Source organism: Ovis aries, chromosome 22, assembly GCF_016772045.2.
Source record: "Ovis aries strain OAR_USU_Benz2616 breed Rambouillet chromosome 22, ARS-UI_Ramb_v3.0, whole genome shotgun sequence".
Lineage (NCBI taxonomy): Eukaryota > Metazoa > Chordata > Mammalia > Artiodactyla > Bovidae > Ovis > Ovis aries.
The window spans coordinates 20,909,830-20,920,158 of record NC_056075.1 but is presented as its reverse complement, the minus strand read 5'-3'; the positions used below and the strand labels follow the sequence as shown (position 1 = coordinate 20,920,158).

The window sequence follows — 10,329 nt, the reverse complement described above, 5'->3', positions numbered from 1 at the left end:
GTGTCTTGTGTTCATGTTACTTATAACTGTTGAAATGAAGTAGTGTGTGTGGCACCCCACTCCAGTACTCTTGCCTGGAAAATCCCATGGATGGAAGAGCCTGGTAGGCTGCAGTCCATGGGGTCGCAAAGAGTCAGACACGACCGAGCGACTTCCCTTTCACTTCTCACTTTCATGCATTGGAGAAGGAAATGGCAACCCACTCCAGTGTTCTTGCCTGGAGAATCCCGGGGACGGGGGAGCCTGGTAGGCTTCCATCTATGGGGTCGCACAGAGCTGGACACGACTGAAGCGACTTAGCAGCAGCAGCAGCAGTGTGTGTGTATGTATAGTAGGAGGGGCCAGGGCTTTAGGTCCAGCTGTTATCCCAGGATCTCACAGGTGGCTTCTTACTGAGCAGTCCAGGATGGAGAAGGGACCCAAGGCCTTTGCCATTTTTCCCTTATAGAATTCATCTTACTGATAGAAAAGAGCTCATTCAGTCCTTCAGCAAATACTTAACTCCTCTGTACTAGACATTTTTCTAGACTATAGCAGTATAGCCACGTCCCAACATGATTTCCTGTCGTCCCAGTGTTTGCAGTCTAATTGGGAAGAGAAAGAGCAAGATTTTTAAAAAGATGAGTTCTCCTTTACTGAGAAGTGAGCTTTAGTTGCTGTTTGATAGTTACAAATTCAAGGCGCTCTGGATTGCTGATAGAGTTTGGGGGCTCATCAGGATATAGGCCACAGGTGAAGCTAAGATAGTAGATGAAAGCAGACAGGATGAATACAATTGTAAGCTGAAGAAGACTACCTGAGAAATATCAGTATTTAAGGAGTGCCTCGAGTCATCCAAGAAGTACATGGAAAAAGCAGAGAGAGAGTGATCACAAGAGAATGCCTTATCTTAGAAGCCAAAGAAAAATAACTGCTTCTATACACTGGGCGTCTTCCCTGGTGGCTCAGAGGTTAAAGTGTCTCCCTCCAATGCGGGAGACTCGGGTTCGATCCCTGGGTCGGGAAAATCCCCTGGAGAAGGAAATGGTAACCCACTCCAGTATTCTTGCCTGGAGAATCCCATGGACGGAGAAGCCTGGTAGGCTACAGTCCATGGGGTCGCAAAGAGTCAGACATGACTGAGCTACTTCACTTCACCTCTTCATACTCTGAGCACTTACGGCCCAGACACTCTACTTAATCCTCATAAGATAGCTATGAGGTAGGTATTATTACCTCTGTTTTACACATGAAAAAACAAGCTGTCAAGCTTCAAGATGATAGAGCCTGAAGGTAACCAGTCAGGATTTTTTTTTTTTAATTCAGAAAAACCTCAAAAAGTGAACTATGGGAAACAACCCAGTTCCTGCAAAGATGGCCACTTAATGGTCTTCAGCATCCCTTTGTAGCTCTTCCAAGTAAGAACTACGGGACTTTGGCCCTACCTATTGCTATCAGATACACTCCAGAGCTAGATGCTGCCCACTTAGCAAATGAGGACTTCATTCCGTTTGAACAGTCTGCCACAATCTGTGTAGTCTGCCCAGCTAGAAGGGACATGCTTTTGGCGGTACTGTGTGCCACCTTCAAGTCTGATGCTCCAGCTCATGGCTAGCAAGCATATATGGGAAGTCAGAATTTTGGATACTACACACAGGTTACTGGTAAACTACCATACAACATGGTTTGTATCTTACAATGTTCAGCATCCTGGTTGCAATATTCAGGGATTTGGGGGACAACAGACATTTACTATAACAATGTCCATTCAGTGCTTTCAAAACAGCAACACTACTGTGGTGCACCTACTGTATCCACCTTAGAAGTCTCAACGTGCTACATCTCTAGTGGCAGTCATGTCACAAAACGTTAGCTGAATTCTAAGTTTACAACCCAGGCTGCACAAATGATGGTCCAAGTGCACATAATCTCAAAGGAGGGTCAAATGACCAGGCCTAAGGAAACTCTCACTTAGAGAATTTAATTCCATGCTGATGTACCTTGGAGTGACTGATGAGATCCTCAACTTCCATGAAGCGTACAACACTCAAAGGGAAAATGGGGAGTTGGCGCCCCTATCCTAAGGCAGTCTGCCCCTCGGACGCACTTACTTTTGCACCAATAGCTATCGGAAGCTTGCCTCTGCAGCTCTGCCTTGAGTGTCGGAAACAGTCCCCACAATGAGGAACTACCGTGCTGGCATACCCACAACTGCAGGTACGCCTGACAGCAAGCTCCGTGAGGATTTTAGGGAAAAGCTCCCGAAGTCAGGCGGCGCATTCTTCACTCCGGAACAGCGTCACATCCTTGAGTTGTTTGGGGTTCTAGGCGAGATCCTAGAACAGGTGCATACAAAGTCATTTAAGAGAAGAAAAGTGAATTATGAAGCCTAATGCATCAACGGGCCTGTTAGCGCAGAATTCTTTCTAGTTCTTCGGATTTCGCAATATTTAAATCCTCGGTGGCCTTTACCAGTGGCACCTCAGTGGGTGGTGCGGCTGGAAGAAAGGTCTGAAATAAGGTGAAGCGTAGACAGGGGTGGGGACAACCTTAAGTTTAGAAAAGACGAATACGGCGAAGTTTGGAAAGTGATTTTAAGGGAATGGTTTGGCGAGCTTATATTTTTGAAGATTGGGAAAACACGTGGGTTTTCTCAGCTACGAAAAGGCCTAGGGAACTTTTCGAGAGAGGGGATTGAAAGTACCCATCCCTGGCGTGCTGCGATTCACGGGGTCGCAAAGAGTCGGACACGACTGAGCGACTGAACTGAACTGAACTGATCCTCCCCGTCTCGCCGGCGGGGCTCGGGGCGGGCTTTTTTGCTGCCTCGCTTACCGGAAATGACGCTTGCCTCTCGCGAGAAGAAAGACGCACGAGCCTCTGCGGCCCGGAACCGGCCTCGAAACAGTGGCGGAGCTTCAGGCCGCTCGCCCTCCCGCCCCATGGAGCGGCCCCCGGGGCTGCGGCCGGGCGCGGGCGGGCCCTGGGAGATGCGGGAGCGGCTGGGCACCGGCGGCTTCGGGAACGTCTGCCTGTATCAACATCGGGTGAGGCGGGGCGCGCGAGGGAGCGCCGGTGGGTGTTTGTCAGGGCGCCTGTGGAACACAGTGCCTGTCAGTACGTGAGAGATTGTCGGTGAGACCTTGGGCAGGGTCGTGGGCCAGTGAGCCTCAGTGTGTGTGTGTGTGTGTGTGAGAGAGAGAGAGAGAGAGAGAGAGGAAAGAGGACGGATTGTATTTGTGAGCCTGGCGATTGAGTCCGAGGTTTATCTGAGGTCCTGGGCAGTGTGTGAGAGAGAGCTATTAGGGAGAACTTTTGTTATGACTGTCAAGATGTGTTTACCGAGCGTGCTGTTACGTACGTGTCCCTCTGAATATAGAGTCAGGGTGTGGGAGGTACACACATGTCAGAGTGTGTATTGTGAGCACAAGTGAGTGAGAAGATGGGGCTGAGGAGGGGCTGCTTGTTGGAATGTGTGTGTTTTTTGTGTGTGCTTGCAGGCCTTGTGATGTCTGTAGGGCCTGGAGTAGACAAGGACGGTGTCATAGTGGGTCAGCAGTCAAGCTTTTGGTTTCATTGGGTAGGCTTTGGAATTGGGGATGAGTTCTAAGTAGGGAACAGCTGGTGAAAATGATCGTGAATTCACAAGAGGAGGAGATAGAATGAGGGTGAGGTCCTCAAGCAGGTGGAAGACAGTTAACATTAGCCTCGGAAATTGTGCTTCAATTTAACTGAAAATAACTAAAATTTAACCATTGTAGTAGCATCTAAAGATCATGTGTGAGCCAATCTTTTCATATACCAATAAAAGCTATGAACCTTTTCCCCAGACAGATGCACACACATACAGCCTTATGCATTGCCATTTGAGGGGGTCCATGCTCTCTTGAGGGCTTCCCAGGTGGTGCTGGTGGTAACGAATGTGCCTGCCAATGCAGGAGACAGAAGAGACAAGCTTTGACCACTGGGTCGGAAAAATCCCTGGAGGAGGAAATGGCAACCCACTCCAGTGTTCTTGCCTGGAGAATCCCATGGACAGAGGAGCCTAGTGGGCTACAGTCCATAGGGTGGCAAAGAGTTGGGCACAACTGAAGAGACTTAGCACAGCACATGCTCTCCTGAAGGACATTCTCAGACCCATTAGCTTTATAGACCCTGGAACAATATTCCCTGCAGTATAGCTTTTATTTTATCACATGTAAAATAGTTACAATAGTGTATATACATCATGAGTCTGAGAGTTAAATAAGATGTTTATAAGTGCCACACCCATGGTAAGCTCTCAGAAGTTAGCTCCTGCTGTTGCTGCTATGTTGTTGCTGTTGTCATCATCTTCATCATCATTAACTGATGTTAAAAAAAGGAAATGTCAAGATAAAAGTGGTGTTCTCAAAGATTTTTTGTAAAAGGTAAATCTTTGTGGAAAAACATATAAGACAAGATGAACAGTTAAGCTGTTACTAAAATGTATTGGCCTATGACCTAAGAATTCAAGACGGGGAATCATGATTTGCTGTCCTAAGAAGTATAGATGTGAGTAGAGTGCTCACAGCATAGGGAGGGAGGTAAGGTAGAGGGAGTCTACCTGGGAGGATTAGGTTTGTTTGTGTGGCAGTTACAATGACAAACGTCACTGATATAACAGGAAATTTTGTGAAGCATGTTTCTAGTAGAGCATAGGAGGGAGTCTTGGAGAGAGGGAGAAAGGAAGGTGAAGGACCAGGCATTAAGTACTTTGACAGCCAGACAAGTAGTAAATTTAATAATTTTCACCATCAGACACAAGGAATTCAAAGAGTAAAGAGAAGGGGCCAAGTACTTCCAGCAGAATGTTGCCTGTTGCTTTGTTATCAATCAGCCTGCCCATCAGTCTGGTCATAAGAAAAAGAAGTTTGCATGCTCACATGCTTATGTGACTGCTTTGCTTGGTCCCTGGCTGGGGATGAATGAATACATCAAATTAAAAAAAAAATTGTGATGGAGTATATATAACATAAAACTTGACATTTTAATCATTTTAAAGTGTACTGTTTAGTGACATTGTGTGTTTACATTGTTGTGCAACAGCCATCACCATCTATTTCCAGAATTTTTTCATCTTCCCAAATTGAAACTCTGTACCCTTTAAACAATGAAAGAAAGAGCAAGTGTTAGTTGCTCAGTCCTGTCTGACTCATTGTGATCCCACGGACTGTAGCTTGCCAGGCTCCTCTGTCCATGGAATTCTCCAGGCAAGAATACTGGAGTGGATTGCCATTCCCTTCTCCAGGGGATCTTCCCAACCCAGGGATTGAACTTGCGTCTCCTACATTACAGGCAAATTCTTTACCATCTGAGCCTCCAGGGCATTGGTCTTTAAACAATAATTCCTCCCTAATTTTCTCCTCCCCAAAACCAGAGATGTGTCTTTGGAATTCATCACTGTTTAAATGGAAGAGATTTAGCTTCCTCTGGAATCTTAGAAATCTCTTGGGAACTTTCCAGATGTTTACAGTGGCCCTTCCCCAGAACTGGGACGTTTGATAACTGAGTCTGTAGTGAGAAGAGAATACTGTGTGGTAAGACTTGGAAACAGTATCATTACTTTTCCAATTAGAGCTTTGAGTTTGGCTTTCAAATCCTTGTGTTTTGGTGGAAGCCACATCTCAATATTTCATCTACCCCTCTTAAATCACAACGAGAAAGAGAAAAGGATGTGAGATGGTTTATTTAACTGATTATTGGGTAGCTGACAGCTGATGGTACCAGAATCAACAAAAACAGTATTTTCTGCGCTCAAAGAATTTCAAGTCTAGTGAGAGAAGTAGACACAGAAACACCTTAAGTACAATGTGGTGACCTGTATAGTGAAGGTATTTGTCAAGTGAGGTCGAAGCATGGTGAAATAACCAAGAACTCTTCCTAGGACATAGGGTGGCAGTTCTCACAATGTGTTTGGAAAAACTAATCTTGTAAAATGCTTTGAAAAAAGGATACTGTGGTCAGTACATTTTATAAATGCTGCATATAATATTTCATCATTTGCAAAGTCATAACCCACAATAGCGTATTAAAAGCTCTGTGAAGTCCTATAGTAAAGAACTAATAGAAACTAATTCAGCTTAGTATGTTCCCATTTTTTATTGTGGTAAAATGTGCATAACATTTGCATTTAGCTACCTGTAGGTGTACAGTTCTGTGGCATTAAGTACATTCACATTTTGTGCAGCCATCACCACCATTCATCTCCTGCATATTACTATTACCTTTTTTTTTTAAGCACCGAACTCTTCTTTTTTTGTTTTGCTGGACATGTATAAACTTTCCACAGAGCATTCTCTGTGAAAAGTGAGGAAGGCCTTCAGAGAGTAGCTGAAATATAAACCGAGAGGTTGAAGGATCCTTTAGGATGAAATCTTTTTGAAATAGATAGTTTTCTGCCTTACTCATATGAGAATTTAGGACTTAATGTTGTTCATGGTTGTACCAGATTGACTCCATAGTGATAACGTACACGGGACCTAGCAGCAGCTCAGTATCTGCTCATAACGAGAGGTTGAAGGGAGGGAGGACCCTGGTTAGGTTGGATTGTAGTCTGGCCTCATTCCTCACTCTCTCTCTTTATGTCAGTTATCTTATTTCTTGCTGTCCCCCATTTCAGACCATCCTATAAAAGTTGTGTCTTGCTTCCTGTTCGTGGGCTGCATTATTACTGTTGCCAGAATGTGATGAGGTCCGGCTACTTCCTGTAATGTGCATCAGGTTGGGTTTAATTTCACTTAGAATTGGCTAAATTACTAGTCATAGAGGCAAGTTCTGTTAGGTCTGTTTTCTAGACATGGAAACATACAACCATTGTTAGGAGTTTTTTAATGTCATTTGAAATGCAAAAATTAGGAAATAGTTTTGGAGTTTTTTGTATTAGATTTGGTCATATTAAAACTATTTCTTACTGTTGAGGCAGGGAGCCCTGAATCATTCTCTGCATTCTAGTTATGCTGGAACCTGGGACCCTTTTTAGCTACCTTGACTAAATTCAGAAAGGGGTTGTTGGGGAGACAGTCTTTTTATATTCTAGCAGCATGTATAAGATGGTGTTCTGAAGACATTTGTTACAGGATCAGCCTCAGTAACTTTTTGCTTGTGTGCTTTGGTGTTTGAAGTTCAGTTTAAAAACGTTAGTTTAGTCTCATGGCTTACTTGGCAGAAGCATTGACTCAAGAGAACTGTGGATAAATATGTTTAATTAGTAAAGCTAAAAGAGTTTTGTTTTCCCAAGTTGGCATCTCTTTGATAGCAAGTAAATCTGCACAAGAACCTAATTTATAATCTTCTGTTGATTTTCTATTTTGGCAGGAACTTGATCTCAAAATAGCAATTAAGTCTTGTCGCCTAGAGCTAAGTACCAAAAATAGAGAACGGTGGTGCCATGAAATCCAGATCATGAAGAAGTAAGTGTACTTGATGACTTAAATTTCCCCAGTTTTGCATCCCAGCCAGATGTCATCATAGGGAAGGTGGCTAGGAATCCATTCTTAGGATCTTTTGAGGAACATATTTTTCTCTTTCTCATTAAATTTGTGTGTTTTATTTCAAATAATAACATCACATCATGCTTAAGTAGGTTTTGTTTAAATAGTTATCTAGGTAATGATAGTATAATATTGAAGAAAAACAAAAAGCCCTTCAGGGAACTTGGGGTTTTTTAGAGCATGAGCCACCATTTCCTTGCATGGCCCTGCTGTAAACCTTTCTCTGCTCTAAAAACACAAAATGTCAGTTAGGTATTATCAGACTCAGCTTTCTGAGGGCAGAATCTGTTTCTTTTGGGTATCAGGCAGTGCTTATCTGTTATACTTTATAGTTAAATAGCAATCACTACTTTCATTAAAAAAATATTTTTACTCTCACCTACTTTTGTTAAACATTGTATCTATTGCTTTGTAAAAAATTATCCTTAAGCTTAGTGGGTTAAAACAACAGAAGTTTGGTGTCTCACACTTTCTGTGGTTTAGGAATTTGGGAGTGACTTAGGTGGTTTTGACTTAAGAGATGCCTCCTGAAACATCTCAAAATGTTGACTGGGGCTGCAGTTATCCAAAGGCTTGAGTGGGGCTGGAGTATCCACTCCAAAGCTCATTTAGTGTCTGTTGGTTAGAGGCATCGGTTCCCCACCACATGTGCCTCTCTCTCCATAGGGAAATTTGAATGTCTTCATAACATAGCAGCTAACTTTCCCCAAAGTCAGTGATCTGAGAGAGAGAGAGAGAGCAGGCAGACATATTTTTATGATCTTCCTTCAGAAGCTATGCTCTATCCTTTCCAAATAATTTCTATTTATTAGAAATCAGTCACTAAATACAGCCTCTACTTCAGGGAAAGAGAATTAAGCTTTTGAAGGGAGAAGTGGCTATGTTTTAAAACCTCCACAGGTAGAGTGCTAATAAGGGCTTACCCATGTTCTAGTTGTCACAGCAACCCTGTGTCTCATTACTAAAGAAAAAGTTGAAGCTTATAGAGTCATACAACTGATAGGTAATAGAGTCTGGAGTTGAAATAAGCACTTTCTGACTTCAGTGTTCTCAATGCATTTTAATGGTTCTCAAACTTGGCTGTGTGGCAGAATCACTAGAAAAACTTTTTAACAATACAAATCCTCAGGCTCTACACATGGAAATTCTGTTTCTTTAGGTCCTTGGGCCCTGGGAATCTATTCTAGTTTAGAGACCATTGTGTGATGATGATGGTGATTTGATATATTACTAAGTTTAAAAAAAGATGTTAGGAAACAATATATAATGTGATTCAATATTTATTGAAAAACATGTATTTGTACACAAATTAAAAATTTTTAAACAAGTATCAATTTTTAATTATACAAATGAGAAATTAGAATATTATAAATAAAGTCAGTCTTTCGTCTCACTGCCCCCAATTAACTACTATTTCAAACTGAGTCCCTTTTCACTGGAAACAAATCTTTTATTATAATGCTTTCCCCTTGTTAGGTTGAACCACGCCAATGTTGTAAAGGCCTGTGACGTTCCTGAGGAATTGAATTTTTTGATTAACGATGTGCCTCTTCTAGCAATGGAATATTGTTCTGGAGGAGATCTCCGGAAGGTAGTGTGGATGTTTTGAGATGATGAGATAGTAACATGAACTCTAGCAGTCTTTGAATCCCACTCAGTACAATAATCTAGAGTAAGAGTCAGTAAACTATGGCTTGTTATCTGTTTTTGTGGCTGCTTTCTTAAAATAGTAGCAGAGTTGAGTAGTGGTGCCAGAGATTGCATGACTTGCAAAGCCTAAAGAACTCACTCTCTGGCCCTTTACAGGTAATGTTTGCTGACCCCTGCTTTAGAACATGAATATTTTTGTTGGTGGCAGTGGTGTTTCAGGATGGGACTATATTGATGGTTTTAGATCACAATATCAATGTTTAAAGTGTTTATGGCAAATCTTTCTTTCCCATCTCATTTAAAATCTACCAGTTGTTGTTGTTCAGTTGCTAAGTCATGTCCAACTCTTTTGTGACCCCATGGGCTGTCCATAGGATTTACCCAGGCAAGAATACTAGAATAAGTTGCCATTTCCTTCTCCAGGAGGTCATCCCCATCCAGTAATCATAATCAAACCCATGGCTCCTGCTGTGCCACCTTGGAAGCTCTTTTTATATATTTAAAATGGCTATTATTTTAAATATCATATGACTATTTTTATATATTTATCTGTGAGATTTTTCAACCTTGTAAAATTTCAAATACCTTCTCCCATTATTTTTACTTGTATAAATTTTGCCATGAAATTTACATGTCCTCTGTGTGGATTTGGTGATTTTTCCCCCTTATATTTTCTTAATCATGACTAATTTTCTTATTCTCTCAAAGTATAATGGTTAATGTATCAGTATTACTGCCCAGCAATATTGGCAATATACATTTTTAGATTTTTTTTTTCCTTTAGCTACTCAACAAACCAGAAAATTGCTGTGGACTTAAAGAAAGCCAGATACTTTCTTTACTGAGTGATATAGGTATGTAATCAGTATGAAAATTCCATCATAATTTAATGCACATTTAGTCTATAAGAGCCTGTATACTGCTTGGAAATTAGAATTGTTGATAAACTATATAAAGCATAGGTTTTTAAGTATAAGGAATTTTTTATCTTTAAGAAATTATCAGAAAAATTTAAGTATTACTGTTGATGCTAATTTAAAACTAGTATTTTTGTTTTTTATTTTTTGTGTTGTCTGTGTCCATTTGACTAATAGATATTCTAGTTGCCAAAAAAAAAAAGGGTGTGAAATGATCTTATTCATTCCTTCCTCCCTGATTAACATAGTAAATTTATTTACCAGGGACATTG

At 41.6% G+C, this 10,329-nt stretch overlaps 1 protein-coding gene across 3 annotated transcripts in view; it reads left to right on the top strand.

The window, feature by feature from the left end:
- The first annotated feature begins 2,868 nt into the window (after positions 1-2,868).
- CHUK (component of inhibitor of nuclear factor kappa B kinase complex) overlaps positions 2,869-10,329 on the top strand; it is a 40,769-nt gene continuing 33,308 nt past the window's right edge. For 2 of the 3 annotated variants that reach the window (XM_027960581.2, XM_027960582.2), the window contains exons 1-4: positions 2,869-3,026; positions 7,315-7,409; positions 8,967-9,081; positions 9,925-9,994. In XM_027960581.2, coding sequence (XP_027816382.1) covers positions 2,922-3,026; positions 7,315-7,409; positions 8,967-9,081; positions 9,925-9,994 — 385 coding nt within the window. In that variant the 5' untranslated portion in view covers positions 2,869-2,921. Of the gene's footprint in view, positions 3,055-7,314; positions 7,410-8,966; positions 9,082-9,924; positions 9,995-10,329 lie in introns of all 3 variants that reach the window. The other variant, XM_060405121.1, reaches the window with a different exon arrangement.